Source organism: Lygodium microphyllum, chromosome 15, assembly GCF_053477565.2.
Source record: "Lygodium microphyllum isolate KBCC chromosome 15, Lygodium_microphyllum_v1.1.10, whole genome shotgun sequence".
In the NCBI taxonomy this organism is placed as follows: Eukaryota; Viridiplantae; Streptophyta; class Polypodiopsida; order Schizaeales; family Lygodiaceae; genus Lygodium; species Lygodium microphyllum.
The window spans coordinates 86780388-86804932 of NC_141149.1; the positions used below are offsets into that span (position 1 = coordinate 86780388).

Here is a 24545-nt window from a genome sequence, read left to right on the forward strand (position 1 = left end):
ACGACACGTGCCCCCCATGTATGCCCCTCTCACTAGCAATGTCTCATACCACCCTAAACGAGATAAAAGCATACCTATCCGGCATGGACCATCACGATTTCATAAGCGAAAGTGATCTTGTGCATGTTAATGCTCTGATACCAATGAAACTTTAGCCTAAGCTCCAATCTGCACAACACGATACAATATACAAAGTTTAAACTATATCCATGAATATAAAGGGACCAAATATCAAACTCCCCTCCCATCCAATGAAACGTCCACTTAAGATCCATCCTACACATGAACTCAATACAAGCTATGTACACAAATATAATGGGACTAGACATCAAATTCACCTCAAAGCCACAAAGTCAAATGGGCTCACCCCCGAGCATAGTAGCTAGTAACACTTCAGATCACAACCACATCTCAAGAGATAGCATACCATACCACCAGCCCACACCACCCCAATATACAAACACATCTACCTACACACCAAGAGTCCAAGAGTGGTGATTACACAATAATGTGTAGAATAGGCCTTGAGTCCTATAAATAGGACTAGGTTGACCTAAATCCAAAGTGTCCTTAGTGCATATGTACTAAGTCACTTCATAATCATTGTGACCAATGCTATTGGCACCCATCCAGATATCCAAGGATGCAATGAGTCGACTTTGAGGATATCTTTTCACCTATCATGAAATTGACTACTCTTCGAATTGTGCTTTGCCCTGGTGGCTAAGTCAAGACAACATTTGTGCACAGGTGACCTTCATTATGAGATCTACATGCAATAGCCATAGGGTTTTGAGGAATATGGCAAGAAAAACTTGCTTGCAAGCTAGAAAAAAGTCTTTATGGATTACAGCACGCCCCACAAGAATGGTAATATAAGTTCGTTGCCTTTATGCAATCTCATGGCTACAAGAGAAGTAACAAAGTCCACTACAACTTAATAGTGTTGATCCTTTATGTGAATGATATGTTAATAGCTAGGAAAAACAACTATGAGATTGATGCCCTAAAGAAAAGGTTAATGGAAACCTTTGAAATGAAGGATTTGGGACATGCAAATCACATTCTTGATATACGCATAATCGGGGATAGAACAAAAAGATCGCTCTATCGATCCCAAAAGGACTATGTCAACAAAGTATTGCAACATTTCAATATGGAGAAAGGGAAGGCAATTAGTATCCCCATCGCCTCCATATGTGAAACTTAGTGTTGATGATTGTCCCAAGTCTGATGAGGAGAGGTTGAAAGGCCAAGGTTCCATATTTATTATGTATGGGCGGTCTCATTTATGCTATAATCACCACTCACTTGGACATTGCTTTTGCAATAGGAGTAGTGAGCAAATACATATCAAATCTTGGCAAAACCATTGGGAAGCAATGACAGGTAACTTGAGGTGCTTGAGTAGTACAAGAGATATGCGTATATGCTTAGGGAAGATTACTAATGTTATACTTGTACACAAATGTAGGACAACAAAAAGTCAACCACAAGATATATTTTTACCTTGTAAGGTGGTGCAATCTCATGGATATCTCGTTTGCAAAATTGTGTGGCATTATCTACGACTGAAGCCGAGAATGTTGTAACAACATAGGCATGCAAAGAAGCCATATGGCTTACTTCTCTAGTGGGAGATTTGGATCTTGGTAAAAACCATAGAAATAGGGAATGGCCGTTCCGGCCTGTCGGAATGGCCTAACGTGTTCCAAACCCTCCAAGGAGGTGAAACGGCCAGAAACCATTCCCTGCCGTCATAGTTACCTGAAACGGGAAACGAGAACGGGACCCCCTGGAACGGGGGGAACGTCCAAGGTCGGGGAACGGGAACGAGGGGAACGGCACATGTCTTAAGTGCCCCAAATATGCCCTACATGACCCAAATTGCCCCAAAGAATGTCCCTCTAATTGCCCTAATACCGTCAATGCTTGAAATTGACCCAAATGTCCCAAAATTGACTCGATTACCCCCATAGCTCCAAATTGCCTTGAATTGCCCCAATTATCCCAATTTCCCTTGAAATTAGACAATATAAATGGATGAATACCTTGGAATTGAGGATCGACTGAAATTTGATTCTAATTTGCAAGAGTTGATAATGCATCAAATTTGAACTTTGCATGGACTCGTAATTAGCTTGTGGGTTATCTTGACACTTTGAATCTTCAACCCGAGAGAGAGAGAGAGAGAGAGAGAGAGAGAGATTAGTGTGTGCACATTTGGCAATGGAGATGGGTGAATATGTGGTAGAACGACTGTGACCCAAGTTTTTAAAAAAAAAAGGGAAAAAAACGTCAATTTTCAGTCAACAGGCTTGGAATAGCCGTTCCAAACAAGGAACAGCCTTGGGAACGACAGGGAACATTCCTTGGCTGTTTCACCTCCTTGGAGGGTTTGGAGTGCGTTAGGCCATTCCTACAGGCCGGAACAGCCGTTCCCTGTTTCTATGCCTACCTACCATTCCCAAGGTCGTCCCCTTCCATTCCCTAATTGGAACGGCCATTCCAAGCCTGTTGACTGAAAAATGACGTTTTTTCCCCTTTTTTTTTAATTGGGTCACAGTCCTTCTACCACATATTCACCCATCTCCATTGCCTAATGTGCACACACTAATCTCTCTCTCTCTCTCTCTCTCTCTCTCTCTCTCTCTCTCTCTCTCTCTCTCTCTCTCTCTCTCTCTCTCTCTCTCTCTCTCTCTCTCGTTGAAGATTCAAAGTGTCAAGACAACCCACAAGCTAATTACGAGTCCATGCAAAGTTCAAATTTGATGCATTATCAACTCTTGCAAATCAGAATCAAATTTCAGCCGTTCCTCAATTCCAAGGTATTCATCCATTTCAAGGGGCAATTCAAGGCAATTTGGAGCTATGGGGATAATCAAGTCAATTTGGGAAAATTTGGGTCAATTTCAAGCATTGACGGGTATTGGGGCAATTAGAGGGACATTCTTTGGGGCAATTTGGGTCATGCAGGGCATATTTGGGGCACTTAAGACATGTGTCGTTCCCCCCGTTCCTGTTCCCCGACCTTGGATATTCCCCCCGTTCTAGGGGCTCCCGTTCCCCGTTCCAGGTAACTATGGTAAAAACATGTCATTGTGCACAGTGATAGTCAAAATGTCATCATATTGATAAAGAATCTTGTATTTCATGTGATAAACCAAGCACATAGAAGTGAGATATCACTTCATTGATCAGGTACTTGAGGACAAGCGAGTTGGGCTTATCAAAGTTCATAATGATGATAGCCATGCTAACTTTCTCACCAAGAGTTGGCCCTCTGAAAAGTTTGTATATTGCAAGGAGTTGATGGGCATCGAGTGAGAATACCTCTTGTATGTTTATCTCACATTCTCTTATTCTTTTCTCCCGTAAGGACACATTGGGCTCTAAGTGGGAGGTTGTCGGGCTAAAGCCCAATATGGCCAACTGCCCATCTTACTCGCTAACACTAACTATACATGTCCACACTCATTCTTTATTTCTCAAGTGATAAGGCAATAAGGTATTACTCACATGAGGGCTATGCCACCTAGCACTGCATGTTATACTTATCCTGCTCCTCCTAAGTTCTAGTGCGAATGCATCCTTATCCACAACACTTTTTACTTTCTAGTTGGAGAAGGGTTTTCTCCTTGCATGAACACCCGTCAGTCGGTGTGGTATTTAGTAACTCAAGGATTATACTTTCATATCATTCTCAAATAGTGGATGTGACGTTCCAACACTCTTCCTCTTGGTATTCACTTGTTCGCTATGAGAGTATGTGTCTGCGCATGCTATTGAACCCTAACCTAACAATGTTATTAGAGCCATAAACCATAGCCACTTTGCTCATTAGCTGCTAATGCCTCGATTGCCATTGAGTCTCAAACTTGGTCTACTATTTGCAAACTATTCTACTCATCAATCGCCACCTCAAACTACAGTTGATTGTCCCCTCCTGCACGCCAATGGTTCGTGCCTTTGCACTGAGCCAACACGTCAAGACTGTCTCATATGCACAGCTTGTCCACCGACAATCCCAATAGCTAACATGACAACTCCAAGTCAAACCCATTTCTCAACGCACAACCTATCCAAGTCGCCAACAACCCGTTTTCCCACGTGCAGCCCATCTAGGTCACCAACAACCTAATTTCCCATGTACAACTTATCCACGTCACCACCAACCAACAACCTACGCATGTTTCAGCCTGCCTGACGCTTGACAATCGAAGCATTAAAATATTATTTCTATCTAACCTTACTCAGCATTCACCAATATAAAATACCTCTTGTTCACACACGACCCCTTCCCAAGCATAAAATTTTTTGGATTTACAACAAAAATCAATTTTCCCCAAATTTCTTCAAAAATTTTGCAGATTTTTTCCGAAAAACCAAATCTCACGATATTTTGGAAATTTTGCATTTGATGCTCAAAAATCACTCAATTTTAAACCAAAATTTGGGGCCTTTCACATTCAAGCTCAAATTTCACCAAATTTTAGCAATTAAATTTGGAGGTTTTGTGAAATGCCCCAAATTCATTGACATTGAGACCAATCACACCTTGTACATCGACATTTGCACATATCGGACCCCTTTCAGCTGCTGATTCTTTGATGGCACCATCAATTTTAAGAAAATTTATAAGTTTTTGGCCTTTTCTTTACTTTATTTTTGTGCTGCCCCTATATTTACTATTTGGACAATAGCTGATCACAAAAAACTAGAAATTTGCAGAAAGCAATGGCAAGGCAAAATGGTTTGTTCAATGTGTTCGGGGACTTGGACAAATTGGATGGTACTAATTATCCCATGTGGGCATGCATGATGAAGCATGTTCTTCTTGCCAAACAACTTTGGGGTTATGTATATGGTTCAAAAGAAAGGCATGTTGGCTCACTACATAGAATGCTACATGTTCTTCTAGCTCATCCATGGTCACCAATGGATCTTCTACTCTAGCTCCTCCTACACCTCCCACTGAAATTAGTTGGGATTTGATGGGCATGATGCCCAAACTCATGCTTTGATTACACTCTTGTGCAAGAAACAAGTCATCCGGGATATTCGATCATGCACAATGACCAAGGTGCTAGAGATATGGTCATCTGGTCATCCCCTAGATAGGCATGTGTCCATGCATTCAAGAGCAGCTCGTCAAAGTTGTGTGTTGCTGAAGTGCCATGTGGCAGCATAGGTCAGATTTGCACCTGCAGCAGGTGAACAGGCCACATCAGCAATTGGACAGACTGATCACAGTGATGACATGGCAATTTTTGCCATTTTCTGCAGGTTATATGCAGTCGGCCAAATCTGGCACAGGTCGGCCAGATTTGGCAGGCTGGCTGCTATTTTGGCTGGCCCATATTTACTGCTATAAAGAGCAGATGTTCAGCACACTTTTGGACACTTCTGATCACAGATTTCTAGGCTGAGTTCGTGGAGACTGCGGCAGACTTTGAGGTGTACATCAGGGCGACGTCATCAAGGTGGAGATACGCATGCATATGCACTACACCCGTGTATATAGCATTCCTTATTCGGCATTCTTCATATTGCAAATCTATGTTCTTCTATCTCTCTCTCTCTCTCTCTTCTCTCCGTGTTCACTCTTATCTCCTAGTCTCGGTCATACGCTTTGGCACCACCGCACTCTGGCATGGTATCAAAGCAATGCAAAGACTGATTGATTGTGGGCAGACCAAAAGAAGAGTTTTTAGTACAGCACAAGGCTGTGTTTTCAGCATTCAAGGGCAAGCCGGACAGCAGCTGCACATCGGAACAAGGCTGAGGCAAGCATGGACATGCAAGGAAAGAGCAAAGCTGTTGATTTTGTTACAGATTTTTGCTGTTTGAGAAGGAGGAAGGTTGCGTTTTGAGTCTTCAATTGCAGAATTTCCCTTATCATTGCCTCCAATGGGTGAAGAAGGTGTGGAATGAGCAGAAAAGAGCCCTTGCACACTGCGTTCTACAATCAAAGGGGGCTGCTTTTGTGTTTTTGGATGCATAGCAAGTGAAGTTGTCTTCTAAGACTAACATGGAGTTTTAGGCAACTATGGATTGAAAGGTGCCTGTCCTACTGGCTCTTCCATCATATCAGAAGCTCAATGGGGAGAGCTACCACATCTAGTGCGTTATGATGCTTGCTATCTTGGAGTCCTATGATTTCACCGAACTTATTGCGAAGGCCATTGATTGTCCTACATCAAGAGACAAGTCCAAACTTTCTGCATATGATTGTGAGGATTCAGCAAAGACTCAAGCACAATCAACTCATTTTTCTTCCTTTCATGTACTGCAGCCGTGACTGTCCATATTGAGCACTTGATTGTGGCTAGAAACATATGATTGGAGCTCAATCAATTGTACAACCAAATGACCGCTATGAAACAAGTGTCTTTGGAGGTGCAAATGAGAATGTTGAACCCCAACAAGTCATCTTCTATGTGGGAGCATGTGAACAAACCACAACTTCAAATGCAAGTTCAAAATGCAGGAAACGTGATCACATCCAAAGGCATGGCAATAACTCTTCTTTCACAATTACCGCCTAGGTTTGGTGCTTTTTACTCTGCCTTGATTGCTTCAAGGTGAGAGTCAACTCTTCAATGGGAGGAGTTAGTTCCTATGGTCTTGGAACAAGAGGAACAATTTAAAGAGCAAAATGCTTCCAAGTCGAAGGCATTGACACATCAGTCCTCTCAGAAGAAGGGGAAGGACAACAAGAAGAAAAAGGATGACAAACCGAAGAAGAAAAAAGAGAAAAAGGACACCAAGAAGGAAAAGGCTTCAAAAGATTCCAAAGAGGTGGCTACTTCCTCATCAATCACTTTCCTCCATTTGGAGGTGATTCAAGCATCAACCCCGAAGGCTTCTAATGCTGCGTTGATGGCCCCATACCCCCAAGAGTGGATTAGTAATTGTGGTGCCTCTCAGCACGACCCCTTCTTCTACAAGGTGTTGCCCATTTGCGGCCTTTGCATGGGCAAATTCTCATTGGAAATAGCACTTCTATTTCCATATAGGGTAGGGGTGACATGCAGCCAATTCCATGTGGATGAGGTGGTACTCATACTTCTAAGATGCTCTATGTGCCAGGCTTGGGTTACCATTTGCTTTCCGTGCACAAGATTTGTGCTCTTGGCCCGTTGGTTGAGTTTGATACAAATTCTTTCTAAATTCTTCTTCATGGATCGAGAAAGGTGCTTTCTACAAGTTATGAGGAGAATGGAGTCTACAAGTTGAGGTCTCCTTCTACCTTGACTTCTCTTCTTCTTACTTCACAGACACAGTCCAAGCTTTGGCATGCTCAATTTGTATAGTTGAATTATGACTACCTTCAAAAGGCATCCAGGGGACAACTTGTCTGAGGTTTATTGGACATAGTGGTGAGCCAGCATCCTTGTAAATCCTGATTTTGTGGCAAACAACATCGTGCTACCATTCCCAACAAGGCTTTGAGGTAGCCTTTAGCACCCTTGGAGCTTGTTTCTATAGATCTTTGTGGACCTATGCAGACCGAGTCCTTAAGGGGAGTTTGTATTTCATACTTATTGTTGATGACTTTAGCAGGATGACATAAGCGTACTTCTTGATGCTGAAGTCATAGGCCTTCTCCAACTTCAAGGGGTTGCCCTTTGAGGAGAACTTGTCAAGCTGGAAGCTAAAGACCTTGTGGTCACACAAGGGAGGAGAGTTCGTCTCTAACGAGCTTGCTAGATTTTGTGCAGATCATAGCATTCACCAGGAGTTTGCAAACACAAACACACCTCAAGAGGACGGCATATTGGAGTGGAAGAACAGGAGTGTGATTGAGATGGCTCACACCATGATGGAGCATCATCAAACACCACAGTGTCTATAGGCCGAGGTTGTGGCTACTATTGTCCAGATCCTCAATGGTCACCTACTTCGACTGTGGTTGGTATCACTCCTTATGAGGCTTATTTTTTAGCCAAGCCAGATGCTTCTTATTTCAAGATCTTTGGCTCTGATGCCTATGTTCACATCCTGAAGACTCAAAGGGACAAGTTTAAAGCGGCTTCGAAGAAAAAGGTATTTGTGGGCTACAGCTCACAGTCCCAAGGCTATCGCTTGTATGATCCCATTAAGCAAGATATCTACATGAGTCACGATGTGCAATTTGTGGGGGTTCCAACTTCAGAGAGGGGTGCAAAGCACACTGTACTTGGAGATCCCAGAGATAGGTGGGCGCCAGAGATTGCTCCCTTGGAGCCCATTGTTGTACTCCTATGCAGACATTGTGAAAAATCCTAGAGTGCATCGTCATCCGACTTTCTTATTGATCTCGAGAGTCAATACCATATTAGTCATTAGTGTCAATGTCCATGGTATGGATGGTTCAAAAATGCAGGATTTTTTGACAATTTTACCCTATTTTTGATATTTTGGATATTATTTCTTGTAAATATCCTTTGTGCAAATGCTAATCATTTTGATCTATGATCTAGGGAAATGCCTTTTTATGTGCATGATGAGCGACAAGTTGACGCTATGGGTATTGGACCCAGGTGGTGCATTGGTGGCATATACCGGAGGATATGTAGGTTCAAAGGAGGTGGATGTCGTGTCACTACAAGGACACAGTGTGAAAAACCTTGGAGTGTATCATCATCTGGCTTTCTTATTGATCTAGAGAGTCAATGCCATATTAGTCATCAGTGTCAGTGTAAATAGTATAGATGGTTCAAAATACGGAATTTTTGGATAATTTTAGCCTATTTTTTATATTTTGGATATTATTTCTTGTAAATATTATAAAAATATGTAGAAAACTTCTAGAATAGGATGACATGCAAAAATCAAGTTGCTTTTTAACCAATTTGGGAGATCTCGTGCAAAAAGGAAAGCTTCCGAATTCACCAGCATGCGATCACAATTTTTAGTCACCAAACAGCACTCCGGACGAAAAGAAGAAGAAAGAGCGATCTGGGAGATTTCTAACTAGGTATCCTAATGTTTTACCCCCTTTCAGAGCCAACAAGAACCATCACATTTGTCATCTGAGCAGCAGAGGAGAAGTTAGTGTTTGGTACACATTTTAGGACTACTAGAGAGCTCCTGGAGATCTAATGCTTGGAGATTGCTTCCGAGTAATCCGAGACAAGGATTTTGTTTATCATCTCAAGTTCTATCAATACATAGTGCTTTAAATCATTCAGCTTTGTTTTTATATTGTTTAACACCTTTGGCAAATTTGAATCCCTTGCCTATTCTTTTTATTCTCTTCTATCTCCTATTCTCTACTTCCTTCTCTCTCTGATCCTCTTTGGATACAACCTTTCGACTAACACCCCTCTGACACCGTGTCTCTTAGGGATGCTTATTCTTCAAATGAGGATTCTACTTTCCCACTAGGCCCCCCACTTGAGTCACCACCCAATGTTCCAGAGCCTTTTATAGATGGAGAGCGATGAGGAGAGATCTAACCTCCTCATTGGGCCTATGATACACTCCGTGATACAAGGATTAAGGAGGTCCCTAAGGAGTAGCAATTGCAGGATGGCCCGCAACGTTCTTGAAGGAACGAAGCACATTCCACCAAGCTTATTTGTTCTAACTATTGTCTGATGGGCCAGTCTTATGCAAGATAGGGAGCCTACTTCCATGAAGGAGGCTTTGCAATCACCGCGTCGGAAGAAGGCTATGGAGCAAGAATTGGATACTATTGAGCGAAATGGCACTTGGGATCTTATACCTAAGCCTGTTCATAGGAAGGTGATTGGTGTTAAATGGGTCTTCAAGACCAAATATCACAATGATTATACTCCAAATAAGCACAAGGCGCAGCTCATTGCAAAGGGTTTCGCACAATGGCCAGGAGTGGATTTCCATGACACCTTTGCACCTCCAGCTTGGATGGCTACCATTAGAGCCGTTCTTGCCTTAGCTAGCCATCGGAGATGGCCAATTTATCAACTTAATGTAGAATCTACCTTCCTCAATGGTGATTTAAAGGAGGAAATCTATGTTTAGCAACCTCTTGGTTTTTCCTCATTAGATGGACAAGTATACACGTTAAAGAAGGCCCTCTATCGCCTAAAACAGGCTCCCCGTGCTTGGAATGAGAAGATTAACTTGTTTCTCCAATAGATATTGAGGTATCAACACTCCACAACTGATCCCCAACTTTATGTCCACATTACAAAGCGGACACGTGCTTTGTTTCTGCTCCATGTGGATGATTTGATTTTAACACGTGATTATGTATAGATGGTCCAAGCAACCAAGGTAGCACTTCACGAGAAGTTTCAGATGACGGACATGGGACTTCTCCATTTCTTCTTAGGACATGAGATCTATCAGACTCAATTAGGGATCATTACCTCCCAATAGCCGTATGTGCAAGAGCTCTTGACTACATTTGAGATGGAGCGATACACCCTTTCGACTCCTAAGGATCTGAATTGAAAGGCCAAAAAACATGTTGATTCACATTTGGTGGATGTTACCTGTTATCGACAGCTTATTGGGTCCCTGATTTGGTTTCTCAACACTCATCTTGATTTTTGTTTTGTTGTAAGTTTGTTGGTCAGGTTCATGACAACATCTCACAAGCTTGCATTGACACGCTACTTTGCGAATTTTACAATTCCTGAGGGGGGGCCCTGATCTCAAGATCTTGTATCATGCACATACAGATGGTTCCGATCTTGTGCTTATGAGTTGGAGTGATTCCAATTGGGTTGGAGATGTGGTCCACAACAACCTATTGCTTTACCTTGAGTACGAGTATTGTTTCATGGAGCAATAAGAAGCAACCCACAGTTGCCTTATCTTCAATTGACGCAAAGTATCAAGTGGCGTCTTCCACCACATGCGAGACGATGTGGCTTCGGAGGTTATTGGAGGAGCTTGGCTACCATCCAACAAGTCCTACTATTCTTCATTGCAACAATGAGAGTTGCATTGCCTTGGCTCAGGACCCCGTGTTTCATGCTAGGACAAAGCATATTAAGATACAGTACCATTTCATTCGAGAGAAGCTTCTAGATGAGACTATCGATGTGGTCAACTACAAGACATAGGACACCTTAGCCAATTTGTATACGAAGGCACTTTCCCAAGCTTTACTCTACCAGCATTCCTAATCCCTCAGCCTCATGCCATGTCCACAATGTGAGAGGGAATGTTAGAGATATGGTCATTTGGTCATCCCCTAGACAAGCATGTGTCCATGCATTCAAGAGCGATTTGTCAAAGTTTGTGTGTTGTTGGAGTGCCACATGGCAACACAAGTCAAATTTGCATGTGTAACAATAGGACAAGCCACGTCAACAGTCGGATAGACTAATCATAATGATGACATGGCAATTTTTGCCATTTTCAGCAGGTTTTGTGCAGTCCACCAAATCTAGCACAAGTCAGTTAGATTTGGAGGGTAGACCGCTATTTTTGGCTAGCCCACATTTACTGCTATAAATAGCAAACGTTCAGCGTACTTTTGGACACTTTTGATCGCAAATTTCTAGGCTAAGCTCATGGAGACAGCTGTAGACTTCGAGGTGTATAGTAGGGTGATATCATCGAGGTGGAGATACACAAACATATGCGTTGCGCCCGTGTATATATCTGCATTCCTTATTCATCATTCTTCATATTGCAAATATGTGTTCTTCTATCTCTTTCTTTCTCTCTCTTCTCTCCATGTTCACTCTCTCTCTCTCTCTCTCAGTCTCGATCATACACTTCCATACTGTTGCACTCTAATACAAGGACACTTAGGATAAGCTTGCTTTGTTGTGTCAAGCACGCAATGAGACTTGTGTAACCTACTTGCATAAGCAACTTGAGATAGAGCACATAACAAAGGGTGATTCTGTGGATGCATACATTACACATGTCAAGGATATCACGGAGAAGCTTGCCAATATTGATCAAATAATTATTGATGCCTCTCTTCAATCTACAAGCTTGACTGGCCTACTTGATACTTATCAGAGTTTTGCTACTACACTTTGCTTACTTGCAAGAGAAGATGCCCATGCATACACACTTGATAAAATGGTATTACTGTTATTGTAAGAAGAGTAATCAAGAGTAAACCACTCTAACAGAAGTATAGATAATCAAGCATTTGCAACCAGCAATCAAAACAAAGGAAAGTCATGGCGGCCCTTAAACTCAAAGAATAAAGGCAAAGCAGCAGCTTCTACGAACTCTTCAAGCACCAAGGATAATGGTGCTAAGAAAAAGAGATGTAATTACTGCAGAAAAAGAGGCATGTTATTAAAGAATGTAGAAAGAGAATGTCAACAAGTGAAAAGAAAAAACAATCGACCATAAGTGTTGCTAAAAATTCAGCAAATATGAAGGATGCAACCAAACATTTAGCATTGCTTGGATATTGGTCGATCTTATGCTTTTGTTGTGTGTCATTCATATGATCCTTCTTTACATGAGCATGGTCTTTCCATGGCTGAAAATTATAACACATGGTATTTTAAGTCTTGACATTGGAGCTTCCAAGCACATAATATCCTTTTGTGACTTGTTTGTACCATATGCAAATGTACAAAAGGGGGGATCCGTTTATATGCAAACAATGCTTCATATGCAATCCAAGGCATTGGTCAAATTCCCATTATTGTAGTAGATGGGAAAACCATCGTGCTTGAAAAGGTCTGTAAGTGCCAAGCATAAAGAAAAAATTACTTTCAATTCCAATCATTGCATGTAATGGTTTTGTGGTTAAATTCCACAGAATCGATGCAGTGTCTACGACTGTAGTGATGGGGATGTCCTCATTGTCACTGGTACATTGTATAACAGACTCCATCAACTTGATTTCTATGAGAGGAGAGCATCAGAGAATGCATTACAAGTTGATGCCACTATAGTGGATGACACTAAGCTATGGCATGCTCAATTTGATCATCTAAATTATGCCAACTTGCTTCACCTAAAAAATAAAAATATGGTGCTTCATCTCCCTCTGTTAAAAGCACCTACTCACAATGTATGTGAAAGTTATGTACTTTGCAAAATGCATTGTGCTTCATTTCCCAAAAGTCGATCCATGCATACTGATCAAAAATTAAAGCTTGTGCATAGTGATGTTTGTGGGCCCATGCATGTCAAATCCATCGAAGAATACTTGTACTTTGTTACCTTCATTGATAACATCACTCGTCATTGTTTGGCATATGCTTTAAGGCACAAAACAGAAGTGTTTGCATACTTTAAAACCTTCTTGGCCTTGGCTAAAAATGGCCATGGATGCAAGCTGATTATACTACATACCAATCGAGAGGGAAGTATATATCATGGGAGTTCAACTCTTTTTTGGCAAAAATGGGTATTATACCATAATAGCAAGGGAACGTCATTCCATCCCCTTTGTGTTTTTCAAAGAGCTTTTATGAAATATATAAATGAATAGTTTAAAATATATAAATCGTATACAAAGTACAAGTTGTTCCCCTTACGTTCCCGTTCCCGTTCCCCTTGGGGCTTCGTTCTCGTTTCCTTAGGACCCCGCGTTCTCGTTCCCGTTCCATTGCTACTATGTATTATACATCAATATACTACACCTTACACACCTCAACAAAACGGTGTGGCTGAAATAAAAAATCACGCTTTGATGAAAATGGTTGTATGCTCTCACATAATAAGCTACCGATTATAAAGTGACCGATGACAAGGTAGCTAAAACAGTTCCTAGATGGCTGTTAGATACATTACCGGACAGCAAACAATCTCTTCCACTTCTTGGTAAAACTAGAGCAACCACTCCCCATACACAAGGTAACTCGGTTACACAAGCACTCCTAGGCTCTAGCTATTACATGCAATGGAAAACCTATTTATTTACATGATGCTATACAAAATGAACATTGGATGGCAACTATGCAAGTAGAGATAAACTCTATTCATAAAAGTGATACACGGAAGTTATGTGACTTGCCTGCTGGGCGAGCGTGCTATAGGCACAAATTGGGTTTACAAATTAAAACACAGATCTAATGGTGGCATTAATCACTACAAAGCATGTTTTGTTACCAAAGGGTATGCCCAACAGCATGGGATTGACTATGATGAGACCTTTGCATCCACTTAACATATAATCACCATTCACAGCATCATCGCTTTGGCTACTCATTATAATTGGCATGTGCATCACTTAGATGTGAAGACTGCTTTTCTAAATGGTGATCTCCATCAGGAGGTTTATGCCACTCAACCTCTTGGCTTTGTTCAAAAAGGGTTACAAAGCAAAGTATTGTCGTTTGGACAAGGCTCTCTATGGTTTAAAGCAAGCATCTAAGACATGGTATGAAAAGATACATGCATACATGATTGCTCTTAACTTCAGTAATTCACACACTGAAGTGCACTCTATGTCCGCACAAATGGGGATAGCCTCTTGATTCTCATTTCTTATCAATTGAAGTTGGATGTGAAGCCTACTTTTCTGAATGAAGATCTTCATGAGGCGGTTTATATCACTCAACCTCCTTGCTTTGTTCAAAAAGGGTTACAAAGCAAAGTGCCTCATTTGCATAAGGCCCTCTATGGTTTAAAGCAGACACTTAGGACATGGTATGAAAAGATACATGCATACTTGATTGCTCTTAGCTTCAGTAATTCACACACTAAAAGCACACTTTATGTTTGCAAAGATGGAAATAACCTCTTGATTCTCATTCCTTATGTAGATGGCATTCTATTGAGTAACCTCATGAGACACATATTTGAGTCTTAAAAGCTAAATTGCAACATGCATTTGATGTGACGAATCTTGGCCACTTGCATTACTAACTTGGCATGCAGTTTACAGCAATTGAGGGGGGCATTATTTTGCAACAGCCTAAGTACATTGGGCTCTTGAGTGTTTTCAGATACAAGACTATAAGTCTATCTCTACTCCCATTGAGACAGGCCACAAGTTTACACTTGAGGATGCAAGAGAACCATTTGATCCTTCTCTTTATCAACAGGTTGTCGGTTGTTTATTGTATTTGTATAATACACAACCAGATATTTAGTTTAAGGTCTCTCACTTGGCACACTTTATGCACAACCTGTCAGAAGTGGAGCAGCGGTGGAAGCATAAACATGTGCTGAAATAAACTGCTGAAACACAAGACAAAAAGAGAAAAGAAAAGAACACGATACAGATGAGAACTCAGATGTATGCACGGGAAATGGAATCCATATATCTGAACACGAGACAGTCGCATACAACAGTGAGTCACTGGCTACGTGGGCACTGGCACTGGCTCTGGCTCCTCTCTCCACAGAGTCTGCAGATGGTGAAGATAATAATAATGACTGAGGAGGAGCACTGAGTATAAATAGGCTGAAAAAGTGGGGAGCAATAATGCTGGTCGGACAGCATTAATGCTGGCCGACTGGTGCATAAAATGCTCCACTGGCATAAAATGCCACACCAGAAAAAAACCTAAAATACCTAATAAAAATGCCCAACCCAGATCAAGCTCAGACTCACACATGAGCTGACAAATACTCTGCTAACACCCTCTCTCAGATCATGAGTGATCTGATACAATACAATAGTACAATGAAAAGGGATCAGAAACTATACAACATAGAACCACCAAGTAGAACCATGGATACCCAAGCAGTGGGTGATCAAGCCACCACCAAGGTGCCTCGGAGAGAACCTGATGTCGATGTCGATCGTACCAAACACCTGAAAATAGAGAAGATCATAGCATGTCTCTGTGTCCATCACCAATGTCTCCCAATAGCATACAAGACCATCCTGTCAAAAATGCCTCTGAACATAGGTGACCATGGATTCCCCGCCTTTGGCCAAACCACCAAAGTGTCCCCTTATGTGAGCTCCAGACGAAAACCTCCCGCTCTCTGTCAGATAACCAGCTTAGCATGAACCTGGATGTCAATCCCAGCTCCAGGATTTGATTCCGCTAGACTGAAGTCGATGCGTTAGGGACGTCCCTCTCTGGAACCTGTGCACCTGTATAAAAGTATAGATGAGGCGCGGCTGCCCCATCTGAACACCCGCTCACACTCCCTCTCTGGCACAAGAGAGTCGTGAGGGATGACCTCATCACCACCACTAGAAAGCAGCCGAGGAAGGGGCCACCAAGCCCTTCCCGCGATCCGAAATGAGGATCCCTTCCGCGCCTTGGACTTCACCTTGGTCGGAGGATCGGAGTCGGAGTCTGATGAAGGAGAGGACTCATTGGTAGAGTCAGCATCCCGCTTCGTCTTCTGCTCCTTCTTCCTGGAAGCCGCTAACTTCTTGCAGTCCTTCCACAAATGTCCCTTCTTGCCACAGTGGTAACATTGGGCCTTCGACTTCTTCTTCCCGATACCCCTCTCTGAAGCTACATAAGCCTCACCTCCATAATGTGCCGGAAGCCGCCCCTGTAATCTCAAGGATGTCTCATGCTTGTCCTCATCAAAGTCTTCAGGAAGAGGAAAAGAACGGAGAGGTCGAGGAATAGCTCCACAGACGATGTACCATAACCGCTTCTGCACAAACCAAGCTTTCATGACAGCACTCCATGTGAGATAATCAGGTCCATGTAACTTATCATCAGTGGAAGTGCACGGAGGAGCCATAAGGAGAGGATAAGAAGAGAAGTAGAGAAGAGATGGAATTTAGAGAGGAAACACAACCAAAACACAAGCACAGACTACAGAAAATGAGAGTTCGCATGCAATATAACCCAAAATCTGATCAATAGAAGACAAAAGCTGCTGCAGAAAGTCAAAAAATCAGTCAAAAACTGCCAAAAACAGCAAAAACGGCCTGAAGTAACAGTCACCCAGCCACGAGAGACGCTGAATCAACAAAATGCAGGCTGTAAACTGGAGAAAAAACAGGTAGAAAACTGTCGCCAGCAGCTGCAGATGAAAAACGCAGGCAGCAGAGGGTGCGTAGGCAGCAAGCGATGGCAAAACTGCAAAAAACGCAGGCTGAAAACAGCCCCAAAACAGGTCGCCTGGCTGCGACAACAGTCGTCTGATCAGCAAGGGTACAAAACAGTCCTGAAATCAGCAAGAAAACACAGCAGAAACACAAATCCTGAAAACTGATACCATGTCAGAAGTGGAGCAGCGGTGGAAGCATAAACATGTGCTGAAATAAGCTGCTGAAACACAAGACAAAAAGAGAAAAGAAAAGAACACGATACAGATGAGAACTCAGATGTATGCACGGGAAATGGAATCCATATATCTGAACACGAGACAGTCGCATACAACAGTGAGTCACTGGCTGCGTGGGCACTCGCACTGGCTCTGGCTCCTCTCTCCACAGAGTTTGCAGATGGTGAAGATAATAATAATGACTGAGGAGGAGCATTGAGTATAAATAGGCTGAAAAAGTGGGAAGCAATAATGCTGGTCGGACAGCATTAATGCTGGCCGACTGGTGCATAAAATGCTCCACTGGCATAAAATGCCACACCAGAAAAAAACCTAAAATACCTAATAAAAATGCCCAGCCCAGATCAAGCTCAGACTCACACATGAGCTGACAAATACTCTGCTAGCACAACCATGGTATTACACATTGGCAACCAATTAAACGTGTCTTTCGATATCTCAAAGACACTCAAACATTGAGCCTTTTTCATCTTGAAGACACTACTCTTTACTTGAATGCATTCACTGACAATGATTGGGCTGGTTGTTTTGACACGAGGGTGTCTTTGAAGAAATTGCTAGGGTTTGCACTAAGGAAACACAGAGTGTACAACTATGACAGAAACACAAAGACACAGACAATGATACACAAATCTCAAAGCCTAAAAGCAAAACACAAAATGCAAAAACACAAATGCAAACAAAGAGAGAATGAGAACTCTGAAGTGAACAAATCAATGTAGTAGATGAATGTAAGTATGTACAAAATGCTCAAGGGCAGAGCGGTGAGTGTCAGAGTATAACATCCACGGAAGACGAATCCCAAGTGCTATACCACCAATTGAAGTATGTCAGAGGGTGTAGAAGACCAAAATGCAAATCACCGAAAGCAATAGGATGCAAGGCAACAGCAATGGAGATACATGAGGATGTTGGCGATGTATCAACTAGGGCTGGTGCTGGATGTCTAGGGCCAAATGCAACAAGGGAAGAAGCACCAAGCAGCAAGGCAACTGAAAGGGCAGTCACAAGGGCTGGAGCAACAAACGGAGTAGTGGCAGCAGTCACAAAGACTAGATAGACATATGGCAGAAGGCTGATGGAGAAGATCTTCATATGAATGCGAAAAAGCTGCATAGAAGGCATGAAGTCTAAATGGGGCCAGTCTATCTATTTATAGATGTGGATGGATCCTCCCAAATCACGGTTTCACAAAAACTCTCTCAACTCGTGTACCAATTTTGCATTTTTCATTAAACAGACATGTTTTGGGATTGTTTAAGAGGCTAATCAATATGGAATGCATTTCTTCGCTCGACACCCTCTCCTCACGTCTAAACAAGGCTAGAAAGGAAGGCCAACCCAAGTTTTCCCAAGGCGTCCCACCCCAAAGCAACTAGGGCATCAGACAAAGGGTGCACAACTAGGGCTGGTGCTGGATGTCTAGGGCCAAATGCAACAAGGGAAGAAGCACCAAGCAACAAGGCAACTGAAAGGGCAGTCACAAGGGCTGGAGCAACAAACGGAGTGGCGGCAGCAGTCACAAAGACTAGACAGCCATATGGCAGAAGGCTGATGGAGAAGATCTTCATATAAATGCGAAAAAGCTGCATAGAAGGCATGAAGTCTAAATGGGACCAGTCTATCTATTTATAGATGTGGATGGATCCTCCCAAATCACGGTTTCACAAAAACTCTCTCAACCCGTGTACCAATTTTGCATTTCTCATTAAACAGACATGTTTTGGAATTGTTTAAGAGGCTAATCAATATGGAATGCATTTATTCGCTCAACACCCTCTCCTCACGTCTAAACAAGGCTAGAAAGGAAGGCCAACCCAAGTTTTCCCAAGGCGTCCCACCCCAAAGCAGCTAGGGCATCAGACAAAGGGTGCACAACTAGGGCTGGTGCTGGATGTCTAGGGCCAAATGCAACAAGGGAAGAAGCACCAAGCAACAAGGCAACTGAAAGGGCAGTCACAAGGGCTGGAGCAACAAACGGAGTGGCGGCAGCAGTCACAAAGACTAGACAGCCATATGGCAGAAGGCTGATGGAGAAGATCTTCATATGAATGCGAAAAAGCTGCATAGAAGGCATGAAGTCTAAATGGGGCCAGTCTATCTATTTATAGATGTGGATGGATCCTCCCAAATCACGGTTTCACAAAAACTCTCTCAACCCGTGTACCAATTTTGCATTTTTCATTAAACAGACATGTTTTGGGGCTGTTTAAGAGGCTAATCAACATGGAATGCATTTCTTCGCTCGACACCCTCTCCTCACGTCTAAACAAGGCTAGAAAGGAAGGCCAACCCAAGTTTTCCCAAGGCGTCCCACCCCAAAGCAGCTAGGGCATCAGACAAAGGGTGCACGATGGTTGCCCAGTGGCCTACCAAGACTACAAAGGCGATGAATATCTTACTAAGGAAGTCCAAGTAGTCACCCCAGAGAGGACAGGGCATCGGACAAAGGGTGCTCCTCAACTGCCCAGTGGCCTACCAAGTCCTACAAAGGCGGATGGAACCACAATGAATTGTATGGTTTCTTCTTCTTTTTTTGTGAATAAATAAATAGAAAGGTGTTTAGAGAGATGGGCGACGGTCGATTAAGTAATTGTATGATACAGAAGAATGAGAAGGCATGGTCAGGTCCAACCCATCACAAAACAAACAAGCAACACATCCACTCAAGGGTATTGATGACAAGGAAAGGGGTGATGAAGGAGTGGTGGTGTGGTGTAGGAACCTCCCGTGGAGACAGCTCGCCCAAGGGTGTTTTGCACAATGAGATGCATAGTACACTACATGCTGAAAATGCTCATGCAGCAGGTACCACTTGGAAGCGAAGTCTACCAGCCCTATAGGACGTGATGTCAGCGCCAAATTAGAGTCACCCAACAAGGAGAACGATCACCTGACCAGAAATGCAGCCTGCTGTTGTCTGTCCAGTATCAAACACAGCCAGGAAGAGGGGGGAGAGCAAACAGACCACCCTGCTCAGATTTGATCAAAACCCCAAGGGTTGCAGCAATTGATGATGCCCAGTTGTTACAATCATGGATGCAGCTCCTCTTTGTAGCCTCTAACTCCCACGAAGGTAAATGATAACATGTGAGAGTGTACAACCGAAGGGGAAGTAAACCCAGAGTGAAAAAGCAGAGAAAGACAGAAGGAATGCAGAGAATGAAGGAACAAACTGAATTGAGAAGGAATAATACAATGGCTGATCACTGTCAGCCCCAACATACAGCTCTAGCATCAATGTGAGTGCCAAATGGAGGCACAAAGGCTGGCTGGAATGATGAAATGATGGAATGACAAGTAGTAGAGTGTAGACTGGCTATTTACAGCCAGAAGATCATAAAACTGGCCAACCTGCACAAAAGGCCCAAAACATGGCCAACCTGGTCAGGGCATTCATGAGCTGTAAGTCTTTGGTGGTGGAAGTTTTTCAGTATCCATGGCTTATCCTTGAAAAACCAACAGCATGAACAATGACAGCCATTATGAACCATATTAAGAATTCATCCAATGCATAATATTAGTCATTTGTCCTTTATTTGGACCACTGGTTCAATGCCTAGGACTGACCATCCTAGCATATAGTCAATATATATTGACACATTATGCCTTAGTGTCTTTGTGCATTTGGGTTTCTTTCTAACAAAGTTTCTGTTGTGCTTGAGTTCCTTCATGGTACTAGAATCAGGCATGCTCAGTTTTTCATCATGTGAGAGTCTACTAGAACTCAACTATCTGTAGTACCATTGCGGCAAAATGTTCAAGGCCAGAAGAATTACAGAGCTATGTGACTTCCCATACTACTCAATAAATGAGGCTATATGCAAATTAGAAGATACAAGATGATGAAGCATGTCAAATAGTGTGGAGATCAATGGAAAAAGTGCAATTTTTAATGGTGCAAGGAGGGCAAGCAACACATCCAAAGCCCAAAATAGATTCATGGGTCCGAGGTCGGCCAAATGGTTGGCCACTTCATAGCCAACTCACATGCTTGTGAGAGAACCTTAGGGCTAACAAAGCACATAGAAATGTACGAGCATGACTAACAAATGCATGCCCAAAAAAGTGACAATGGAGCCATACTGAAACATTTGAAACCAATGAGATAAAAAGAATGGATGCTCAGCGGAGGGGCCAACTGCAATGTACGCAAGAAGAGGTGAAGCCTCAACACAAAGACGGGACAGACCAAGACAAGTCTCTATGGCTCAAGGTTCAAGATTATCAGGTGTTGGACGAGCATAGCGGCCAGATTTTCGGAAGTGGGGAAACGGAAATGCATTTTGAAGTTGCGAAACGGAGTTTTGGACTCGGTCCAAAATGCCGAAAGTGGAACCTAAAAATTATACATCTAAATACCAATTATGAATTTTGAAAAAGAAAAAGAAGGGGGGGGGGGGGGGGGGGGGGGGGGGGGGGGTGTTGTTGTGTGGGTAGTGTGTATGTAGCATATTGTACAAGCTACTACTTTAACCTTTACATAATTAAATGCTTACATTGCTAAACTTGTGTATTATGCTCACTACTTAGTAGCTATTGGTGGCGAGCAAGAGTTAAAGTTAGTACAATCTTCATAGTCATGCATATCAAAGCCCCCCAAAGGAAAACAAAGCAACAAAACGTTTTTTTTTTGGAAAACCTCAAAAAGAAAGAACCAAACAAACAACAAACTTTGATTCCAAAACATTTATGATTTCTCCCATTTCGGTGTTGCCATTTCTAGCATGAGAAATGCCGTTCCAGGAAACTATGTGAAGAAGTCATCAATGACACCATGAATTAGTAGGATGAGGGTTTTGTACAAACACAAATTCCAGAATGGAACAGCCAGCCAACCTTCTATCTTAGACAGCATGTAGAAATTGTGTCTGATGCACAGATCACAGCAAGATATAACAACAAAATGCAACTGTGACTTTGAAGAAGAGTACGAACTTCAACACTCATTCTTAATCTTGAAGTAGAATGGGTTCTTTCATTTGTTCCACTTCGCCTCTTGTAAAAAAAAAAAGGGGCTACTTGATCGGCTCACTTCGTTGCCATGGCTTTCTCCTAGAAGTAAATGGGCTTCTTTCCTTGGATTCTATAGGTTTCTCGATTTTTTTGGTTTAAGAAGTTGCTCATAGATATGTTGATTATCCTAAATAAGGCTTTGAATGGCTTAAAAGAGCAAGAAAAGATAATGTGTTCCTAAATGAATAGAAACATGATCTTATGTTCTAGGAAAATAGAAGCCCCATATGGATTTGCACCTGAGGTTTTCTTCTTCTTTCTATGTTCAAATGGAGCCTTGAAAGTGATAGGGAATCTTTCATATTTTAGCAAGTCTCAAAGCACCTCCATAATATTATGTACCCAAGTCTTTAAAAACATCATCATCTGCAGCAATGGCTTCCTCAGGCAATGTAACATCTTCTTATTGTAGTTGCTTTATGTTATTCTTTGCTTTTATCTCTAGATGGCTCCTAAAGTGAACCAAGATAGTCCACTTTCTCTACACCACACCCAACCATCACTAATCCACTTCCTTGAGAAAGCTCATGCCCCTCCGTTCCACGCCTGAGGAGCCTACTAAAGGCCATAAAGAACCTTCTTCAACCTGTACACCTAACCATTGGAGCTATAAAATCCAAAGGCTGCTCTACATAGATCTTCTCCTTTACCATTCAAGAATGTTGACTTTAGATCCAATTGGTAGACCCGCTACCTCCTATGGCTGGCACTACTAAGCACTATGTAAATGGTGCCTAAACAAGCAATAGGAGCAAACATTTCCTCAAAGTCCAACAGCTATCTTTTGAGTAAATCCTTTGGCAACCCAACAGCCCTTATATTTGCTCAACATGCCATCATTGAGATACTTAGTCTTGAAGACCAACTTCATTGCTAACATCTTGCAATTTTGTCCAACATGCCATCACTGAGATATTTGGTCTTGAAAACCCACTTCACTACTGTCATCTTGCGATGAACAAGCCTAGGCACTAACACTCGAGTCTCATTCCACTCTATAGCCTCCAACTCTTGTTCCATAGCCTTCTGCCAATGTTCATACTTCAATGCCACACCGATAGATGTGGGTCCCTATCTGCCATTGCACAAGTCATCAACCCAAATGAGTGTGTAGAAGCTATATTGTATTCCTACATTGAGTCGATTGAGACATTAGAAGCTCTGGATAGTCATTTAGTCTTTAGATCATTTGTTCCATTGTCCAATTTGTGGTCAAAGTCCTTATGTGCAAGGGCTTTCTTTGTATCAGCCTTCTTCATCACTAGTGCTGGTTTTTCTCATCATTTTCATGTTACTGATTCTGATTCAATTTTCTATCTTCTGTTCATAAGTCTATGCTTCCAATAGTATTGAGGAGGTTAAAAAGGCCTTAACGAGGACCCTTGAGAACAATTGCAAGGGAGGACTTGTCACTCTTGCCCCCAAGCCCTAGAACACATAGGATACACATCAGAGAACATATTGGTAAAGTGGCATAGCTACCAAGAACACAGAACAAAGAATGAGAAACATGATAGAAACAGGGAGGCCTCATTGCTGCTAGCCCCATGTTCTGGCTTGTAAGCTCAACAAACTTGCAAGCTGAAACATGACACCCAACACCACACATCAAACTTCATCATGGTTTGCAAATCCTGCAAACAAGTACATAATATTCTCACACCTCTTACGAGTTTTCAATTTGTATTCTAGCCATGGCTTAAGATGATGCCCCTTTTCATGTTGAGCATTTGGACCATCAACCCTATACATCAAAGTTCCTAAACAATGAAATTCAAACTTGTTCTACTTTTCCCTCCCACAACTTCATACCAGTCTATATTAGAAAACATAAAACTTCTTTCTACTCACCAAACTGAAATATCCTTGCCTTGCAGCCTGCAGTTTCCTGACCAGAAAAACATCCATAACAAACTCTTCAAACCAACCTGAGAATTTCTCCAGGCTAAATCAAATAAATTAAAGATGCTAACTATTACCATGCCAATAAAAGAATCCGTATATCTGTTGGCTCCACTCCAAGATCATGACAGAGTTGTTCAATACCATCAGGTCTGACCAGAAGAAAACAAAGCAAATCAAATACATTACAAAAACTGCATGAAGCTACAGAGAAGTGGAGCTCATTTTACAAGTACTCCTTTAAAAGAGCGCAAATGGTTTCTCTGAAGTTATGCTAAGAGTGAGAAGTGAAACTTGTTGGTAATCAAAACAGAGCAAACCAGGAAACCAGTTGTAGCTCCAGTAAGAATCAATCTACAACTAGTAGAAATTCAGACAATTTATCAGATAAGAGGTGTTGCTGAACTTTTGAAACTTAAAGCAGAGAAGGATCTGAATCCATATGGAAGCTTCTTTAAAACTTGTATACTATATTTGCACAGAGGGAAAAATATATCACCCTATCAGCT

General features: G+C 42.2%; 1 protein-coding gene across 1 annotated transcript in view; it reads right to left on the minus strand.

The window, feature by feature from the left end:
• Positions 1-24545, minus strand: part of LOC148024740 (defective in cullin neddylation protein (DUF298)) — a 51884-nt gene that overhangs the window by 26642 nt on the left and 697 nt on the right. The window contains exons 3-4 of the mRNA XM_087694396.1: positions 24114-24188; positions 23986-24022 (exon numbers count right to left, since the gene is read on the minus strand). Of these exons, the coding sequence (XP_087550522.1) occupies positions 23986-24022; positions 24114-24188 (112 nt within the window). The remainder of the gene's footprint in view (positions 1-23985; positions 24023-24113; positions 24189-24545) is intronic.